We start from the raw sequence: 21,407 nt of genomic DNA on the forward strand, positions 1-21,407 counted from the left end.
CCTTTCCTTACGCAACACTGAAGGATGCAACAACTGCAACGAGCTCAACTGAGATCAGACGCCTTGCCAAGGCTGCCCAAAGCAGCAAGCAACCAGGTACCCGAACCGCAACTTCAGAGCAGTCAAAATACTATTTCTGATGTAAGAAAGGTTTTGTGAAGCACTTTAAAACGTGGCACTACACTCGTAGACGTTGCACAGGCAGCTTCTCCAGCGTGTGCGCCCCTCGGGCTGCGCAAGGGGGGCTCTGCAGGTGGGAGAACCATGTACCCAGCTGCTGGGAGTGAGCCTCGGACGGGACAGCGGGGAAGTATCCTCTTCCTTCCGACTGCCCTCCAACAATGCCCAAACCTCTTGCAACAACCCTCCTGAAAAATTGTTTCAAAGCCCGCAAAGTCCGCTTCTTTAGGCTGCCAAGTCAGCCTGGTACAAGACAAGGGGGAGGTCTCAGGGCACACTGCCTGGTCGGTACCGAGGCTGGGAGTCCTGCGGCCGGGAGGGGACTGCTGACAGCGGCGATGGGAGGCTCCGCGGGGCCGGCGGGCGGGGGGGCTGGGCCGGGCTCCGCCGGGGGAGGAGGACGCGGGTGGGGTCTGGCTGTGACTGATGGGCCAGATGCGCTTGAATGTTTTAGAAAAGGGGGGGCTCTGCGCCGCCGGCGCGACTTTAGCCACGGGGTCTGGTGAGCGTCTGGCGGACACCGGGCTCAGCCGGGAGCGCCCGTCCGTGCCGCCTCCTCCAGCGGAGCGCACATCGCCGCAGAGCGGCGGCAGCCGGGCCCGGGCCGGGACACGCCGCCGGGGCGCGGAGCGCGGCGACAGCCGGCCGAGCGCGTTTGCCTCGCCTAGCCGGCGGGCGGGGAGAATCGGCTCGGCTGCGCTCGGTGAGGTGAGGGGGAGACGAGCGGGGCACGGAGCGCGGCCACGCCGAGCAGGTCCGGCCGGAGGGGGCTGCTGGCCCCGGCCGCCGCCGCGCAGGTTTTGGCCCCTGCGCTGCTCTGCCTGCTGAGCTGCCCGCAGCGCCAGCACCGCCCGGGGGCAGGCAGAGCCGCAGCCCAGCCTCAGCCCAGCCCGGCCCCGGGGCGGCGAGCGGCGCGGCGCGCTGTCCCCGCAGCTGACGCCCTGTCCCCTCTCTCCGCGCAGGTCGGCGCTGACGGCGGCGGGGGCGATCTGCCGTGCCGCACGGCCATGCCTGCCCTCCTCCTCCTCCTGCTGCTCCTCAGCTGCCGCGCCGCCGCCGAGGGCGACGGCTCCCTGCTCCGGCCGGGCCCGGGCAGGCAGAGCGCAGCCGCCGCGCCCCCGACGGCCGCGACCCCCGCGCTGCGCGGCGCGGAGCACAACGCGTCCCGCCCGGCCGCGCTGCCCCAGGGCGCGGGGAATGCCGGCGGCCGGCCGCGCTCCGCCTCGCCCCCCATGTGCACCGGGCAGACGGAGATCAAGGAGACTTTCAAGTACATCAACACGGTCGTGTCCTGCCTGGTCTTCGTCCTGGGCATCATCGGCAACTCCACGCTGCTGCGGATCATCTACAAGAACAAGTGCATGAGGAACGGCCCCAACATTCTCATCGCCAGCTTGGCCTTGGGCGACCTGCTCCACATCATCATCGACATCCCCATCAACGTCTACAAGGTGAGGAGGGGCCGGGGATGGATTCGGGAGTGGGCGCGGGGGTGCGGCGGTCACCCTCGGGGCTCCTTGCCGGCCCAAAGCCCTGCCGGAGGGTGATATTCTAGTCAGATGTGGTCGCTGATGACACCCTCTCTTTTCCTCAGTCCCATCCCTTTCAGCGTTCCGGCTGGGAATGGGGCAGAGTGGAGGTGGCCAAGCTCTGAAAATCACCTGGAAACAGGTGCTCTCCCAGGGATAAAGGAAATAAATACATTAGATAAATGTGCAGTGGGTTTGTCGGGGATGGAGGCGAGGCACAGAAGATCCTCTCCTGTGGGTACCACTTGTTCCCTTGTGCTCAGCTGTGGCAAGTTTGTTCACGAGACTTCCCGTGGGTCTGTACAGTCCCTTTTGGCACGGAGGCTTTTCCAGGAGGAATCAAGATCGTTCAGCTGAGTGGTTTTATACATCTCTTGCTTGGGAGGCAAGATGCTTTCCTGAGCTGTGAACCCTTTCCCCCCTTTGCCAGTGTTGCAGCATGGGCAGCCAAAGGGGAATGAGCCCCACTTGCTCCTCTTGCACCTTCATTAGTCTGTTTTGACTTGATAAGACTTGCCGTGGAGGGAGTACAACCCCTGTGTTCTCTGCCCAGCTTGTGCCATCCATTTGTCCTTAGGAATCAGTCGGGCATTTGAATCCAGCCTCTAGTTATAACCTAGCACTCTTTGGAGATATACTGGAAATAACAGAGCTCCTTCTGCTTTGAAAGTTTACGGTCTGGATCCCTGAGCACCCATCAGTGACTTCATAAAGTGAACAGAAGGGTCTTCATCTATCATCTTCACTTTGCATGCATGATTTTAAACTGGGGATTGTTACTTGTACTCTTAGAAAGCCATGTTGAAGGGACAGGTTTTGAATCCATAATTATTCCCAGAAGCTTCTGAAACGAAACAATCCTCTATCTTTATCCATTTAAAGTATTTCAGTGTTACAAAGCAGGGAGTGTCATTGTTGTGTTAAAGTCGTGATCCAGTTAATTTGGATTAGGTGAGAGTTCTTAGATTTGCAGTCCTAGTGGTTTTTATACTATACACTTCTCTTACTTCTTGAGAGAGGAGAGTACTCTTTTGAATGAAGGTGGAATTTTGAAAACAAGATAACTGCTTTAAAACTGTGTTTTTGTAAAAAAATACATTAAACAGATTTTTTCATTTTTCTCAGAAAAATCAAAAATATTATATCAATAAGTGCTGCTTAGTACAAGACTTTGCAATCTCAGCTATACTGTTTCAAAACTAAATTAATGTTAACATGCAATAATATACCTCAGTTCTTATCTTGATTGAATGTAATCAAGTATGTCATTATGAGTAGGTTAGAGCAGGGGTAATAAAAGGTCAGATTGCAAACCAATAAATATTACACCAGCTGCAAACCCAGGATTTTTATTGTGCTATTGATAACGCTAGGAGCTGTGCAATAGCTCTCAAGTGCTAAATCTCCCACACTGCTACTCATCTTGCTGAAGAGTCCATAATCAATTTATGTTATTCCTTATAATAATGAGTAAAATATTTGCCATTTTAAGTCAGGATTTTTGAATAAATGCAAAGTTTAAAATAAACAATCAAACAAAGAAACCCCACCCATTACATACTGTGTTTATTTAATCAAAATTCTGAGGGCGGTTTGAGTTGATGATAACTTTTTATCAACTCTACATCCCATTTCATTCCAGAGCAACAGGGAGAATACATACAGTAATGCAGTAAAAAATGGCTTTGATCACTCAGCAGTACGAGAAGCAAAGGCTTTCTCAGTAAATTAGGTATACCTAGCAATTGTAACTTGCAGCTTGAAACAATTTAAGTACCTGGATGAAACAGATCCAGATTCAGAATTTGCTACCAGATCCTCAGGCAGCTGCATGAAAAAGAGTGTGAGAGAATTTCTCATGTTAATAAAATGCCAGCAGTTCTTTCCACAACACTTGTCCTAGAAAGTGTGAAAGCATCTGTGAATGCTTTCCAGACAGACCCGTAGGAGACAATTCAAAAGGTCCACTAGAAGCAGCTTTTTATTAGATATTAAAAGGGATAACTGCAAAAGATGCCCCTGGTGACTATTTACGTGAATACCTAAGTAGCTGAAAAAGTGCACAAATGAAAATTGACATCTTCTAAATAAAGGGTATCTAAAGAAAAACAGGTGTTATCTAGACAGGGAGGCAAATGCAGTCCAATGCGTAAGATGCTAATTAGTCCTTCGCACTTTCTAAATTTGTATATCATGCAATACATTCAGTAGAAAATGGGAGGTATCTGTCACACAGTCAGGAAACTGGGTATGAAATGAGGGCTTGAGGGGCATTCAGTTCCAGCATGTGGAATGTTCTTTTGGCATTCTCGGTCCTGGTAAATGGTTTGGCTGTGGCTGGATCTCCGAGCTGCAGAAGGGGAAGCAGAGGAAAGTCTGAGACAATCATTCTGCAGTATGTAATGTTTTGGCAGTGTAGATACCTTGCAAAATTGCTACTAATTGGCTGTGCAGGTGATCCTATGCTGCTCCACTAAACAGACTAAGTAAGAACGTCTGTTAATTTGAGTTGGCAAACAGCAGTTAAGGATCAGAAGGATAGAGTGGGTAATCAGTGAGCTTTTTATATCCTCCTCTGCACTTCAACTTTGGAAGACAAGACAGTGGCAGCTTGTACACCTGACAATACATATCTGCAGTTTTGGAATGCTTATGCTCACTTTCACAAGTCAATTAAGTTGTTAAGACCCATGTGTAAGATTCCAAAGCATCAGGACTGGAAATTCCATTATTACACTGGCTTTACAGGCTTAAAAAGCCATAATCAAATAACACACTAACACGTTTTGTCTTCTGATACACAAACAACATTTCTCTTTCTTATTTTATATTTGTTCCCATATATTAAATCAAATTTATTGTCATGTACTAGTGGATTTTTAACAAGGGGAGCAATCCAGCCTCTGCATATTGTTGTTTGGCATTCTGAACTCTGACTACCAGCAAATGTCTGAGGAAGAATACCTACCTGGCAACACTGTCATAAGTTCCTTTTTATCAGAGCACAATGGAAGAGCAGAGAAAAAAATTTCCAGGGAAGGAAAAAAATCTGGTCTTTATCCAAGCTGGTAATCAAGGGCCAGAGTCAGCTTTGTAGGCACTGATTTATTTTCATTAATGTAATTTAGGGATTACATAAAAATTATAGTTAACGTAATATGGCATTATCAAGCACTGGAAATACAAGAAAGACTAGATTTGAGACTCAATATACCATGCAGACACAAGCTGGCTCCTTTTTTAATCCAGCTATTCCCTGAAAAAGGCTCTGAAAAAGATTGCCATGGAATTTATTTGTGATGAACTTACTAACTCTTGTGATGCTAGTACCTGTAGGCTATGCACCATGAGAAAGCCAACCTCTTTCTAACTTTCTAAACCAAGGTGCTTGGTTTAGAAAGGATTCTCTCTATTCTATATTAGAACTCTTGGTTGCTGCTTCTTCTGATGTTAACGATGATTGCCATTTTATTAGGAGAAACACATTATTTCCCTTTGTTCAACATCCAAACCACTTGAGATCTTGCAAAGATCGCCTCAGAATTTCTTGCACAAAGTTTGTTGATCTCTGACCATATTAAGATAAAAGTCTGTTTTGTTTAAGAAGAACCCTTTATGGTGAAGAAGTGCAGTTTATAGGCACTTAAGAAAGATCTGAATTGTCCAGTGGAGGACAGTGGGGGACAGTGCAGACAGGGGGTCGGGAGGGTAGCTTTGTTCTGTATTTAGATGGGAACAGTCTATTCTGAAGTCAAGTGTATTGAGTAGTGGAAATGTCTGAATGTTGTTAAAAGGACACACATATAGTTTTCATGGTGGATCTCCAAACTGAAGTAAGTTAGATGATGCTTTTATAGATTTGTAAATTTAAAGAAGTGTCTTCATTATGTACACATTTGTTGTGTATCCATTCACTTAAAAGATGGATGTGACAAATTCCAAAACAAGTTTTCACCTGTTTTGGTTTTTTCTTCTGCCCTTTGTTTATGCATCCCATTTGGACAGTAGCATGGCTTTCTAAGTGGTTACTTTGGATGCAGTTCTTTCACTGGGGTTGTGAAACTGCAGAATTTTATGTTGACAGCACATTACAAGGTTTCTGTCATTTTCAACAGGATTGTATAAAATTACTTCATCCTAATTTTTTTAAATTAAATTTCTAAGCAGGAGTTATAATAAAGACACAAGAAAAAATAGTAACTGCATGGCTCATATTAAGATTTTACACTGTTTACTGCATAGATCAGTAAAGCATTCCTAGCTAAACTGGAAAGCAGGAAATACATCTTGTCTAGAGGGAAGATCCTCACCCTGCCATAATTATTGCTAAATATTAAGAAGTTTGTAATGTTGTTTGACTTATCCCTGACCATAAGCTTAATTTCCTGGGCAATTTTTCCCTTTTGATAAATGCTAGTTCCTATAAAATATCTGCACAACCTTCCCGTCAAAAAAATGAGGTGAAAATCCACCAGTCATTTCAGAGATACACTGAAAAACTGTTGCTTGTGAATTTGGTGTAGAGTTGCATGTCTGGTTTCTCTTGGACCTGCTGTTTATAATGATGAAAATGAAGTCCAGCATCCTGTGATCGAGACTTGCTGTGGAGGCACAGCTTGGAGGAAGCACAAATTCCTGCTCTGCATTTCCCAAGTGCATTCCCTGCTCGGGACTAGAGCACTGACGGGAATGTTCGCACGCTTTGCTGTTCTTCCTGCCCGACTGCAGCCAGGCAGCAGCGGTGGGTTGGAGCCAGGTATCAGCTTTCTGGCTGGGGAGCACAGCAGCTGAGCCCTCATCATGCTCACAGCCTGGCTCGTTCCAGCAGCAGATTGAGAACATCTTTCAGTTCTTGCACAACTAAGAGGAAGCAGAGCGGGACTTGTGATTCGCAGGTGTGTCTGTGAGTCACAGCATCTCTTGGGGCTACTTTCATAGCTCTGCAGCTTGCACATCAGGTTAGCTCAGATCTGTCTGGTCTGACAGTGTTGGCTAGGAGTGCATCAGACGTGTTGCTTCTTTCAAGTATGATTTCACTTCATTCTGCGCAGTCTTCCCTTTCCTTTTGTTCTATTTTGTCTTGAACACATTTCTGCTTCTTGGCAATTAAAACTTCGTCTGTGTAAAATAAGGGACTATAAAGCATTGGAAAGGTCACTCAGAATACAGCCAGTGGTAGACTACTCTTGGCATCTTACTGTTGAAAACACCACATTATTTTTCTCTTTGCTGCCACTTGGCAGCATCTCCTCTCATGGCTCCAAGTCATTTGTCATTTGTAAAATGACAATCTTTGTACAGCTACCCTATTATGAATCATAAGAAAATCACTTTACTCGAACAAAATTGCGATAGGCTACGTCTGTACTTCATTGAGAGTCATCCTTGCTCCTGTCCACAAAGTTGATGCTCCCAAATACTTTACATTGGATCTTACTGTACTTTAAGGCTGTATTTGAAGGGGATTGGCAATACAGAGAACAAACAGAAACATTAAGGAAACACAGTTCAGCAATCAAAACATTCTTTTTTCCCTCTTACTTTCTTAATGTTTTCAAGCTTTTGGTCTAAACATATCATTAACCACTTGCAATACCATGATAGAGGAAACTTGTGACTCAGACATTAAAATCCTCAAATTTCACAATACATCAGCTGCAAGACATAAAGCGCATGTTTTTGCAATCCAGTGCAGACAGCTGCATGTCAATTCTGTCCTGATATAAGCTGACTGAATGCAAGAAATGTTTTTATGTTATGAAAAACCAAAGCTAATGTACCCTTTCTCTCAGTAGAGTGCATTCAGTCGTGTGCCGCACCTCTATAATCCCAAACTGGAGCTGGCTCAAATCCAGTCAGCTTGGAGCACAGGTGTGACTGTCTGCACCTGAGAGATAAGTATTAGTTCAGCAAAATCTACAACATGTGGCTGAACCATTGTGATTTTAGGAAAGAAAGACAGGGAGTGTCTTGTACACACACCAGCTAGATGTAAATAAAAGTTTTCAACAGAATCTGGCAATAGAGATTTGGCCAAAGTTCTGTGTTTCAGTTACAAGGAAAAGAATATTTTACTTCAAAGTGCTTTTTTAATGAGTTCTCTGGTCTGATATACATACATGTACAATGTACAGTAGGTACCATAAATAAGGATACAAGGTACTCACTTCCCAGTTCTTGATTTCTGAAGCAACTAAATGTTAAAGGCTGGAGGTTCAGTGCCTGATTGATATAAATTAAATTAGTACAGGTGTCATTCAATTCTGTAGAGTGTACATTTAGAACACCTGTAACTATTCACACTAAAGTTTTAATAGTAGATAGTTACTGTCACCCCTTACAGCAATTCAGAAGTCTCAGGGAGATGCTTTACTGAAAATACTTTAATTACAGGCTGAGTTATTTTCCCATATCACATAAGCAAAAGATACTCTATAGTTATTCAACCTCATCCCTACTTCCTCTGCTTTATTACTTTCCATACAATACTCAAGAAGCATAAATCCTTAGAATTTATTTCTCTGCTTCATTTGTGCAGAGGCATTATATTTATTGTCTTACTTAAGTAGATCATTGAAGAAATAGGAAGCTAGGGCATGCTGCAGTTTGTCTACTGCTGTTCTTTTAAGGATTCCATTACAACACAGGGCTAAAGCAGGTATTTGGAGATATGTTGGTATCTGAAAATACTAGTGGGCACTTCATAGAGATTTCTAAAAAGCCTATGGTCATGAAATGTTCTTAACTTCCTTTGTGTTCAAATAAAATTATATTTAAATTATATCAGGGCTCTTCAGAAAACTTTCATAGACGATGTTCTTATCCCTAGATGGCCATGTATGCATGCATCAGGACTTTGCTGAACCAAACCAATGTGAGCAGGCAACTCTGGCTACCATCAATTATAAAATCATGGAATTGTTAAGGTTGGCAAAATTCTCTAAGATCATCAAGTCCAACTGTCAACCTTGCACCACCATGTCCCCGAGAGCCGCATGTGCATCTTTTTTTGAACACTACCCTGAACAGCCTGTTCCAATGCCTGACAGCCCTTTCAGCGACATTTTCCCTGATATCCAATCTAAACCTTCCCTGGTGCAACTTGATGCCATTTCCTCTTGTCCTGTTGCTTCTTACTTAAAGAAGAGGCCAACCCCCACTTCACTACAGCCTCCTTCCAGGCAGTTGCAGAGAATGACAAGGTCTCCACTGAGCTTCTTTTTCTCCAGACTAAACAACCCCAGCTCCCTCAGCTGCTCCTCATACAAATTGCTCTCCAGGCCCTTCACCAGCTTCGTTACCCTTCTCTGAACAGACTCCAACACCTCAACCTCAGTATATTTCTTGTAGTGAGGGGCCCACAACTGGACACAGCACTTGAGGTGTGGCCTCACCAGTGCCAAATACAGGGAAACAATCACTGCCCTGGGCCTTCTGATTCATGCCAGGATGCCCCTGGGCTTCTTGGACACCTGGGTACATCAATGGTTCATGTTCAGCCAGGTGTTGACCAGCACTCCCAAGTACTTTTCTGACAGACCTTTCCAGCCACTTCCCAGCCACTCTTCCTGCCTGTAATACTGCCTGGGGCTCTTGTGACCCGTCTTGTCAGACCTCATACCCTTGGCCTTGACCCATCAATCCAGCCTGCACAGAACCCTCCTTAGAGACTCTGTAGCCTTTCTGATTTCCAGAAACATCCATGCAGTATGATGAGCTATTTCTTCTATTCTTACAACCCTGTTAAATAAGTTATTTGAAGAGACCTAAGCCAAGGGAAAGATTTTCCAGTCTCTTTTCAGTAGTCCCCATTCTTCATTCTCCTTTTCCACTTTGTAGGCCTCTATCTGCAACAGATCCAAAAGACCTCCTTTGAAGAAAGCTATGAAAAACAGAGATTGGTTTGGATAATCTTACTAATTACAGAAACTCAAAAAGTTTACTCTTCTATTTCTTGGCACAACCCCTGTTCTGGAGAATCTTGTTTCAATGAGAGCTGGAAGATTTGGCTGCTGGTGTGGTGTATTTAACCATTAAAGCAGCTCACAGCAGAATTCAAAGGTTAAATGCTTCTAAACTGAGGCTACAGATAAACTGTTAATAGAATCAGCTGTGAGGAAGGTGCTTTCTTGTGTCCAGATCAGAAAAAATGTGCAGTTGGAGATTTGATAAGGTTTCCATTAAAGCACATGATTCAAAGTATAAGTGAGGCAACCTGAAATTCATTGTGCTGTTTTCTCTATTCCATAGCACTTACAGGTATGCTGAATGTGCAGATAGTACTTTGGTATTAGTATACAGAATGTTGGAAAACTGGTCAATAAAGACCTTTAGTGAGGGATTCATCTGATCTGTCTTTACCTGCTGCAAAACATTTAGATCCAACTATTTGTTTGTGCTCCCTGAGTGTCCAGTGGGTCCTTTCATTTGTTATCAGATGGTCAGCTGAAATCTGGGGGGGATACATTTCTCTCCAATGTTGCCTGACTTCTGAGCTGATGGAGCCTAGACACTAAACTTCAAATAAACCCCACCCCAGATGTGCACTTACTGGCCTTTTCCCTGTTCTGATCAGCCTCAAGTAGTTTTCTGTATTTCTGGTCAAGGGTTCATTATTTGGAATAGGTAAAAAAAGCAACGAATACTCAAGGCAGATAAAGCCAATTCAAAGATGAGGAAGATGCTCACCTGCTCCATCATTTTTTACCATTAGCACTGGGGTGATGAAGTTAGAATGAAAAGGAGTGGAATTTGGAGGGCTTAAGGATACAGGACTAATACTTAATTGATACCCTTGTCCCACCAGGGAGTGACTGCAAAGCTACTCTCTGGTTTTTAGGACACACACCTCAATAACTCCCTTGTGAAAACATTGTTCTGGACTAAGTTTTGCACAGAATCATAAAATGGCTTGAGTTGAAAGGAACTTTAGAGGTTGTCATAGGCAGAGACACCCTCCAGTGGACCAGGCTGCTCAATGCCCTGTCCAACCTGGCCTGGAACATTTCCAGAGATAGGCATTCACAATATCGCTGGGCAACATGTTCCAGTGCCTCACCACCCACACAGTAAAGAATTTCTTCCTAATGTCTAACTTAAACTTACTCTATCTCAGTTTAAAGCCATTGCCCCTTTGTCCTGTCACTACATGCCCTTGTAAAAGTCCCTCTCCAGCCTTGTTGCAGGCTCCTTTTAGGTACTGAAAAGTTTCTACAAGGTCACCCCAGAGCGTTCTCTTCTCCAGTCTAAACAAATGCCATTCAGCCTGTCTTCATAGGACAAGACATGGTGGAAAAGGAAAACAGTCAAGACAGAACTCCATGTTTCAGCACTAGGAATGATTTTTTAAAAATAATTGCTGTTTTCTTTCCACAGCTGCTTGCAGAGGACTGGCCCTTTGGTGTTGAAATGTGCAAATTAGTGCCCTTCATTCAAAAGGCATCAGTGGGCATCACAGTGCTGAGTTTGTGTGCCCTCAGTATAGACAGGTGAGACCCATTTTTCACTGAAGTTTCTAATATCTTTTCCATACAGGCATTGGCTCAAATTCACCTGTCCACTCAGGCAATACAGTATAAATAAGATGAATTTAAGCCAATTAAACCAGGTGGGTTTGCTCTTATTTTTAATTAGTAAATGTGTGCTGTTGCTTCAGGTACCGAGCAGTCGCTTCTTGGAGTCGCATTAAAGGAATTGGGGTGCCAAAGTGGACTGCTGTGGAAATTGTCCTGATCTGGGTGATATCAGTGATACTGGCTGTTCCAGAAGCTATTGCATTTGACATGATTACGATGGAGTACAGAGGAAGGCATCTTAGAATCTGTTTGCTTCACCCCACACAGAAAACGCCCTTTATGATGGTAAGTCACTAACATTTATAAAATCTCTGGAAGAGTTCCTTGGATCTTCTCAGTGTTATGTGGATTGTAGTGTGCACAGGTGTATGTGACAAGCAGGTGAATACAATGTTCAAATGAAATACTGACATTTCTGAAGCATATTGGTTCAAAGAAGAGCATTCAGAAATCTTTGACCTTTTGTGGGCTTTGAACATATTACAGTCTTGTCCTGTTTTCTCATCTGTAATACGAAGATGCTTTTCAGGACAAAGTGACCAATTAGTTACAGCACACTTAGCAAAATGCTCCACATTTAACTCCTAACCATGTTTTTACTTTGCTTTTTTCTTTCCAGTTTTACAAGCAAGCTAAAGACTGGTGGCTGTTCAGCTTTTACTTCTGTTTGCCACTGGCTATCACAGCATTTTTCTATACTCTCATGACTTGTGAGATGTTACGAAAGAAAAGTGGGATGCAGATTGCTTTAAATGATCACTTAAAACAGGTAAAAATTTATCCCTGTCCACTCTCTAACTTTAGACAGGATAACTAATAACTTTATTGATTTTCCTGCCACATTATTCTGTTCTTGTACGACTTCAGGATTAGAAGCAAAGAGAAGTTTTGTAGCAGTGGTGCTGCTGAACTCATATACCTAGGTATATATCAGAGCCCTCAGAAACCTAAGATTTTAACTGACATCACAAAATTGTTTCTTTCTTGTTTGGTTTTAATATTTCAGGTTTTATAGGTTTTATTTCTTCTTTACAGTAGTGAGAGCTGGCTATTTTGTAGTGCAAACTGAAGTCATGCTCTAGTCTAGAAGGTGGTGCTATAGAACTTCAGTATTTTGAAGCAAGTTCTTCCTGAACTCTTCTGAGGTTAGCAGTATATGTCAGCAGAACAAAACATATTCCAGCATACATTCCAAGTTGCTGGTGCACCAGACACAAACATCAAACATCACTAGAATTAAACTATGTTTGTTCTACAATGTGTATTTGTGCTCCTTTCCTCTTACCTGGTTAGAGCTGTAAATGGAGTCTCTTGGGGCATTTAAAATAAGTTGTGAGATCAAAGCACAAGGAAATGCAGCTGAAAACAAGCTGGTATTTCAAAGTGATCAGGGAGAAAAAAATGTTCTTGATTTTAATTTAAATTACTGCTTAAATTAATGTTTTCATTACCTTGATTTTCCATATTATTACTCATACTTCTTGAAATGAGATCTATTGAATCAGTGCGAGACATCTAAAACAATAGAAAAGATTACGTAAATATTCCAAGAAAATAAGCTATTTGATGTTTTCCTAACTCCTCTTTTGATAGGCATTTTTATCTTGTGTATTAAATGTTTGGATCTTAGAAGACAGCAACAATCCAGAGAGAGAAAGAGAGAGAGAGGAACTATAACACTCATCTGTCCAATTTTCTTTCTCAGAGACGTGAGGTGGCCAAAACTGTGTTCTGTCTGGTACTTGTTTTTGCCTTGTGTTGGCTCCCACTTCACTTAAGCAGAATTTTGAAACTCACTATTTATGATCAGAAGGACCCTAACAGATGTGAACTTCTAAGGTGAGAATGCAAAACTAAAATGCCTGTACACTGCAGGCATTCTCCACAAGCATGTTTGGATTTCCAAATGACCTAGCTTGCTCTTTGTGTCCCTGCTTCTTCATCCAGGACCCTCTGGTTTCACTCCAATAACAGAGACACGAAATTGTGAGGAATTCCCTCTCTTTTCCCCATCTTCCTCCTGATCCTTTTTGGGACTTTTCTTCTGTCTTGTGGTGCTGTGAGAGTAGAAGGGGGATTTCTGTTCCTGTTTTCCATTTCAGCAGAGCAGCTAGGATTCAATTTGTGGGGAAAAAAAAACAAATCTTCTGAACATCTTCTTCCGAAAGTTAAGATGGTTGGATCTTCTGAAATTACTTTTACAAGAATGGTCTTTTGATTCAGACTCTGTTGTTAAATATAACTGTTACATCTTTGAGTTAATCCTGTTGATTTAAGCCCCATTACTATTAACATTTAATAGCTAGTCTTGACTGAGGGAAGCTGAGTCCAACTTTCATAGTTTTAAACCTCTACTAAGCCTTTTCAAAGAAAATGAGAAGTGTCTCACTTTAATTTCCACACAGCTTTTTTCTTGTGATGGACTACATTGGTATTAACATGGCTTCACTGAATTCCTGCATCAATCCTATAGCTCTCTATTTGGTGAGCAAAAGATTCCAAAACTGCTTTAAGGTAAGTGGCTGCTGGGAGGTGCTCCTCTGGTTAAAAGATTATGTCAGCAGTAAAATTCATTCCTTAACAAGCACAAAGTTTTAAAAGTTTTTAAATTAAATTTTACTTTAAATTTTCATTGGGTTATGGTACATTCTCTCCCTCTCCTGCTGAAGCTCCACAGGAAGGAATTAAGGTTTGATGAGAACAAAAAGAGAAAGCAAAAGAGCAGAGTGTACAATAAACCCTCTGGAGACCATGCTAATCAGTGCTACATCACTTCCTGACTGAAGCTGGCACCCAGCTACTTCCAGAGCACTGACAAAGCAGACTCGGGCTGTGCTGCCGAGATTCACGTAGCCATATCCTCCACATCCTGACAGGGAGGGTGCTGACCCTGGGCTCCCTCATCCTGACTGAGCACTTAAATCAGTCGTGTAGGGCAGAGGGTGAAAATCTGTACTTATCCCTTTCCAGTGCCCATGTTTGATGAGACAGATCTGTTCATGGTTCTGCCTTGGTCTGAGTAAATAGACCTGGGCACTAATTCTCCACACAGGATTTCAGGCTCTGGATTGCATAAGGTTTGCAGCCCATCAGTCCTTCAGCCTTCATGTCTGCTTGGAAAATACCAAGACTTGGGCTTTTTTTGTGAACCCTTACCATCTTAAGACACTATATCAGAGTCCTTACATTGCCTATGGCAAATTCTTAGGTTTGTTTTTTTCCTTTCCAAGCGTTTAACCATTGGCCACAGCTGGGATTATTGCCTGGTCATTTAAATTACTTACTGGCAAGATGAAAGCATCTATCAGTCAGAAGCCAGTCAGCTCTACATCTAGTAGTGTTAATGTATTTCCCACATAAATGTTACAGCACAGGTTGCAGAGATTTTAGTGTTGTTCTTGTCTTCCCCGTCTCTGCTGCTGGCTCCCTGAAAGAGTCACTGGAGCTGAGAGCACATAAGAGATCTCCAGCATCCTGAGCATAGAAGTAAGTGGGTGTGAGGGAGGTACTTCCAGCACCCAAAGGCCAGACAGTAGCATGAGAAAAGGGTCTGCAATACATCTAGTAAACGTATGAATTGTATGTTGGTTTTCACCCTTCTTCTACTTACTTCTCTTTATTCAACCTCAGAACAATGAGCTAAATAGCAGCATCTTGCTTAGAAAGCATAGATGTGAGTACATTTTTTTCCCCAAGAAAGATTATCAAGGAAAGCACAACAAGGAGTCATAATTTTATTTTCAGATGCATTTAGAATTGCAGAGTTGAAGAGGTATGTGTGTTGCTGTTACTATATATAACTGCTCAGTATAATTCTTACTGCACTCCAGCAGAAAGGTGGCTAATGGGGCCATTTGAGCAACTCAGAGCTGAACCCCATTTCTTTGCTTTATGCTGTAATCCCAGAACAGCGGTTTGCACATTTGCCATTTTCTGCTGTACCTCTGAAGAAGGGCAGCTTTTCAGTGCATTTTGCCACATGTGCAAAACAAAGTGATGTAAAATGTTTATTTCTTTTATATTAACAGTCGTGCCTATGTTGCTGGTGCCAATCCAAAGATCTGTTGTCCCTGGAGGAAAGGCAGTCCTGTTTAAAGTTCAAAGCTAATGATCACGGATATGATAATTTCCGCTCCAGTAACAAGTACAGCTCTTCATAAAACAAGCATAAAAGGTATATTCTCTTACATTAATGCTGGTGCCTTTTTAAGTAAAAGTGGCAGTTACTTTTAACAAGATGGTAACATCCAGAAAAGTCTGGTTTTGTATTTGCACAAAAAAAGAACATTGAAAAAGATTGCCCTAAAACAGTGTCACATTGAAAATCATGGACATTTATGAAATCTTCTTTTGTGGAACATGAAGAAAAGCATAGAAAGAACAAGTCATTGTTAGCACTTGAATACTTCTGAATCAGCACTTCCAAATGATCCCCACTTCCTGTACATTAAGCAATCGTTTGTATTCTCTGTAACAGTTGTAGGAACTGAAGTCACAGTAATTATTAAGCAGCATAATATAAAGTTAATTGGATCAAAGCCATTATTATATGTAACTCAATGTATTATCTTTTATAAAGCAAATTAACCACCGTCACTATTGTGAGTTTTTTTAAATAAAACATGAAATACTTTGTAATAGAATTTTAAATGCTAAAAATTAGAATTTTTATCAGGTATGTCATAGTGGTAGCTACTGACAATATTAAAGGATGCAGTAAAGTCAAAAGTGCATTTTACTTTGATGATTGTTTTTACCTATTAATATTATTATTACTAGAAGGAACCTCCCAAGGGCTCTATAAATTCCTTTCTGTAGCCACTGTGCCTCTTCAGTGCATTTGGCAGCACCTTGGGTATGAGCATTTGTGTTTGCTGATAGCAAACAAGAGAAAAACACACCAAAAGCAAAAAATTAATACTACTAGAAACATACTAACAATTATTATTTCAGCTATTTTTAGCTGAAAACAAATTTATTGTATCCTGTGTAAAAGGTGGGCATTCCAGAGCCTGACGGTTCTTTACTGGAGATACTTTTGCAACAACTTAAAATTGTTTTTACAATCCAAATATCTTCTTGGGGCAGCAGTTTTTAGAAATAGCAGGTGGAAAAAAACATAACCAAGGTAAAAAGAGAGAATTTTAAATTCCGTCTTCATTTACATTTAAATCTTCATAAAGAAAATAATTCATGAGCCATACTTCTAGAGAACAGTATTATGTAGCATACTCATCTTCATACTGTTTTAAAATATCTTCTACTTCTGTAGTTCCATATTTATGGGCTTAAGAAGATGTGTGATTAGTTTCTGCTTCTGTAAATAGTTTAGTGAAATGTAATTAATTGTAAAGTATTAAGATATGGGCAGGACCCTGTAAGAACAGAAAAAGATAAAGATGCCTGTAGTAAACATGATGTGTATTGCCAGGAGCAGTGCATGTTTTGTATATACATGACAGGTCATTCTTTGGCTTTTCCTATTAATTTGTTACAGATGTCCCCAAAGACTTATTAACATATTTCATGCACTAAAGCATGAGTTTTTCAAGAACAATTGTCATATAACATGCTTTTATAAAATACATGTTTTCAATAGGCTTGGTATTTTATTATAATAAAATTATTTATCAAAACTCAGGAATTTTTTTATTTTAAATTTCCAGATCTCACATGTAAGGATTTTTACCTTTTTTTTTTCCAGTCTTGATTAACTTCAGATTTTTTACTAAAGTGCCTTAAATGTGCTCAGGATGAAAACAGCTACCATTAAAATATTCAGCTGATGTTACCTTAGATGGGTTTCTGACCTTAGGTAGCTACAGCTACCTTGCAGACAGCTGAAAATGGGGTGGTGAGCCCCATTGCTGGTGTTGGCGCCAACAAAAGCTGGTAAGTGAATGCTTGTGTAATCAAGCTGAGGAGGACCTCTGGACATGCATTTGAGCATGGGCACACGTGTGTGTTTGTATGTGAGTGTGTGCAAGCATGTGTGTTGTGTACCATAAGGTTGCTGTTGCTGTCTTGCTGCACCACACCCACTCAGCTGCTGTAATGTGGATCTTTTATAAGTATAAATCTATTTTAGGTTTCCTTCTTTACGTTTTCACCTTACTTTTCATGGTAACTTTTCTCACAGTAAGCCATGAATATCACTTCATGTCACCCTACCTGCATCTATTTCTGTGAAATGCATTTCATCTGTTAAGGATGGATAATCAGTGAAATCCTAGATTTGATATTGATCAGTGTTATTTTCATCAAGTTATATCGTTACAATATTGTACATGTATATTATTGTTATTTTTATTTAAAATATAGCTATTGCATTGGCAACTGTGTAACATACGTCTCATTTTTTCCTCAACTAATTCTTTGTTAAGTCCTGCTAAGTCAGATATTTAGGTTTTGCAAATAAAGACTATATATACTGCCGCCTTTTTGGGTTCATATAAAAATATTAGTACACTCTTCCTCATTTTTTCAGTATTATTCAAAGCAGTATTTTCATTGAAGCTTTCATTTCCTGTAATAAAAAAATTGAAAACTTCTGTTCTTATACAATTCTAAGATTAAATCTCTTGATACTCCACACAGTTTTCTGAAATCCTCAATACAGGTTCACTGAAATCAGTAAATATTTAACCATTCAATTCAGTTCAAGCAGAATTAGGGCCCAACATAGCTCTTAAAAAAACCTGACATTTGCTATTTAAAAAAAAATAAAAAAGCTGAATACTTTTTTTTGAGAAATTGATTACACAGCTTAGGAAAAGAGGGTAAAATGAGCTTGTGCGGCAAAATATCCAGTCTGAGGCTCTCTAATCCCCAGACAGTGTCACAGGTAGCAGAACAATTGCACAGAGGCACAGGCATCTTTATAGGAGTTCAGTGTGCTTGCCCAGAGTGGTGTGACAGAGTCATCTGTCCCAGCGGTCTGAAGAGTTCACACAGAATGTCTCAAGATGAAAAAAACAACTTGTAAGAAGCTACATCACAACTCTGTGTTTTGGACATCAGATAAGAGTTAGATTTTAGTTCCCCAGCTGCTCTGAATTCTGCCTAAACTGAACTGAAGCACTGATACTACACCTCAGAGAACCAAACACAAAAGTTGATGGTTGTGGAGCATCTGCTGTGAGCTTTGACATTCCAGTGTTCCTAACAGCTCTTAATCGAGACACAGCTGGCTTAGCCAGAGAATGTTGTATGTAGTGAAGTAATGTTTAAAGGATTTTTCTAAATTGTTCTGTATAGCTGTGTAAAGTAATTCTATATTTCATTTTCTGTGGTCGCTTAAAATAGCGACTTCTGTGGTTCAAGCAGTGTAAACATTCTAATTTACCAATAAAATATTTGTAATTTTGATTCATTATTCATTCAATTTTGATTCATTATTCATTACAAAATTATGTCTGACCTTTTTTCTTCTAGGGGGTTCCATTTAATTGTTAAACAGTGACAGTGATGTAAAAAGAAGTAAGCAATCCTAATCTAAATATCAAAGCTTTTGGGTGGGATGGTTTTATATAGCTTGTTGAAAATTGTTGGGAGTTCAGTTGCAAAATTGTCTGATGTTTATTGGAACAATCTTGCCTATCTTTGCTCTGCTTGTTTTTGCTCAGAATGTCAGTTGCAATCTCTTCTCTACACACCCTTATATAGTCACAAATTTTCTTGTGTTTGGGACATCACAAATAAAAGGCAAGAAGCTTTTAGTTCATTAATTAAGAAGTGTATACACTCAATGCTGGAATACACCACATTAAAACCATCATCTCTTTGTATGCTGACAGGGTTGTTTTGTGCATATTTCAATTTACCTTTCTTAAAGCAGTGGAAAATTGGATCAGACTAAATATGCCATAACTGCTCATATATATATATATGTATATATATTTTTGCTTGTGGTATCTGTACATCCCAAAATGTGTTTGATGCTCCTGCTGTTTTATTCCAAATAGTTACATTTTCTTCTGTTTACTTGGTGGCCTTTTGCATCCACGTAGATTTGTCTTTTTTCATGGTCCCAGGACCTTTAGCACATAATTGCAAGTTTCCTGTGCCTGGAACACAAGCACTTGTAGAGCTGAGATCCCTTGTAAGGAAATGTTCTGCATACTATCTCTTATGGCCTCTTCCCTTCCTTTCCTTTTATTGCGTGCTGTGGTCCAAGGGCTTCACCAACCACTCATGAAGAAGCACTTTTTGCACTTTTCTTTTGAGATCTTACAGCCTTTTACAGGTAGGCCACAAACTGCAGCTTGTTGTCAGTTTTCTAAACATGCTGAAACTTTCCCAGCAACATGCATGTACACATGTCTTACATTCTTCAAGTGCTGACTTACTCTGACCACACTTGAGCAGGGCAGATTTGGCACTCTGGTGTTGGTGGAGCAGGACAGTCCAACAGGAAACCTGTGCCTGGGTGTGGTGCAGAGTGGTTCACATTTTACTGCACTCTCCTGCAGGCTGCTGCTCTGACCACCATGTTCTTGTACTCTGCTCAAGAAAGCAACTGTGTTCTCCATGTACATGCTGTGCTGTTGGGTTCAAATTTCTAAGCCAAGTTGCTGAGCGCTTCAGAAGACCAAGGCAGACAAAACAACTTAAAAGTGCTGTCATTAAATAATATTCTGATGTCTCCTTGGTCTTGTCAGTCTTCCTACGTTTTGTTGTTTAGCTAGGCAGGAGGTCCCAAGGTTCACCCTCACCAGTGAAAAGGCAGCACCCCCCTCACCCCTTTTCTTACTATCAGTAAGAAAAATATTCTGTAATGAAAACTAAAACCTTCAGAAATTGCTTTTACCTTAGTAATCAGTATCCTAAACCTTCATGAAATCTTTCTGACAATCCAAGGATGTCCTGATTGTGGGAAGTAGTATCTGGAAGGAATTTTAAAGTACGATGTGGCAACTAGACAGACACATCATTATTTATATGTCACCCACCAGCAGAAGTACTGATCTTCAGTAGAAGAATCCATCTTCATCTTCAGTGTTGCTCTGAAATTTTGCATCCTCTGTAGCCACCCTAGAGGAGTTCTTTGGAAAAAAGTGGAAGTCAAATCCTGAAATCCTCTAAAACCTATAAGGAAACGCTGATAAGGAATTAGGGTAACCATATTCCTTCACAAACCACATCCTCCAGAAGCTGCAACTTAAGGAACTGGCATAGATACAGCATGAAAGGTTCACATCTGCTGCTGTCAAATACTCAACATGTCCAGTAACCAGGTGCAGACACTTTTGATGTGTATTTATGTGAGTACATAAATAAGAATACATATGTGTTTATATATTTATGCCTATAAATATACAAATGAAATGTATTTCATATTATGTAATATAAATTGTGTTGTATAAGAATGCTTTTCATTAGTTTTATCTGAAAAAGTTCTCAATGAAATAAAGAATTTTTTAAAAACCATATTAGTCTGAACGAAACATACCCCACTGTCTTTAAAGAAAAAAAAACCACGCCACTTTTAATGTGTTCTTCACTTTAATCTCATATTTTGAATTTTAAGGGGGTTTTCATATATATGGAGACAATTTTACATTAGTTCATGCCACAATATGAGTAATGTAACCTATGTATGTCACACATACAAACTGTCAATGTCTGCCTAACCATTGGACCACTCAATTGCATTTTTAAACTTTGTGTTCATTAGCATTAATAATAAAGATCACTGGGCACTGATGGAAATATTTTTATTGTTTTCTAATGTGGATATCAGTTTGTAGTAATGAAAGTTTGAAATGCTGACAAATCATGCACTAGTCATGTTGAATGGCTAAATCATGAATGTATAAAAAATATATATATAAGCATTTACTAAGTGGTATTCATAAATTCCAAAGAGAATTGATTAGAAATATTTTTATAATTTTGTCTTTTTAATAATTTATAATTTAAATACATAATAGCATCGAATTTTGTAACTTTTGTGGCCATTTTATGACAACAGAAAAGATACTTTTCAAAAAAAATTTCAGACTTTTTTATTTTCATAGGAGATGGAAACAGATTGTGAAATGACCCATTACATTAATGCCCTGCTTCAAGCATCTGTTTAGTTTCTGAAGACACTTCCTGTCAAATAAACTACTAAAATTCT

At 40.9% G+C, this 21,407-nt stretch overlaps 1 protein-coding gene across 2 annotated transcripts; it reads left to right on the plus strand.

The window, feature by feature from the left end:
• The first annotated feature begins 599 nt into the window (after positions 1-599).
• EDNRB (endothelin receptor type B) lies at positions 600-18,659 on the plus strand. Of its 2 annotated transcripts, XM_085058016.1 has the most exons (9): positions 600-888; positions 1,143-1,631; positions 11,085-11,197; positions 11,365-11,569; positions 11,904-12,053; positions 12,990-13,123; positions 13,690-13,798; positions 15,313-15,458; positions 16,989-18,659. In XM_085058016.1, exons 1-8 carry the CDS (start codon positions 607-609, stop codon positions 15,442-15,444), a joined length of 1,614 nt encoding a protein of 537 aa, XP_084914142.1. In that variant the 5' UTR covers positions 600-606; the 3' UTR covers positions 15,445-15,458; positions 16,989-18,659. The 2 variants fall into 2 exon arrangements, with proteins under 2 accessions (XP_084914142.1, XP_084914134.1); XM_085058008.1 differs by lacking the exon at positions 16,989-18,659 and having other exon boundaries at positions 15,313-16,924.
• The last annotated feature ends 2,748 nt before the right edge of the window (positions 18,660-21,407 follow it).

This window comes from Lichenostomus cassidix, chromosome 1 (genome assembly GCF_008360975.1).
Source record: "Lichenostomus cassidix isolate B80296 chromosome 1, HeHo_3.0, whole genome shotgun sequence".
Classification (NCBI taxonomy): domain Eukaryota; kingdom Metazoa; phylum Chordata; class Aves; order Passeriformes; family Meliphagidae; genus Lichenostomus; species Lichenostomus cassidix.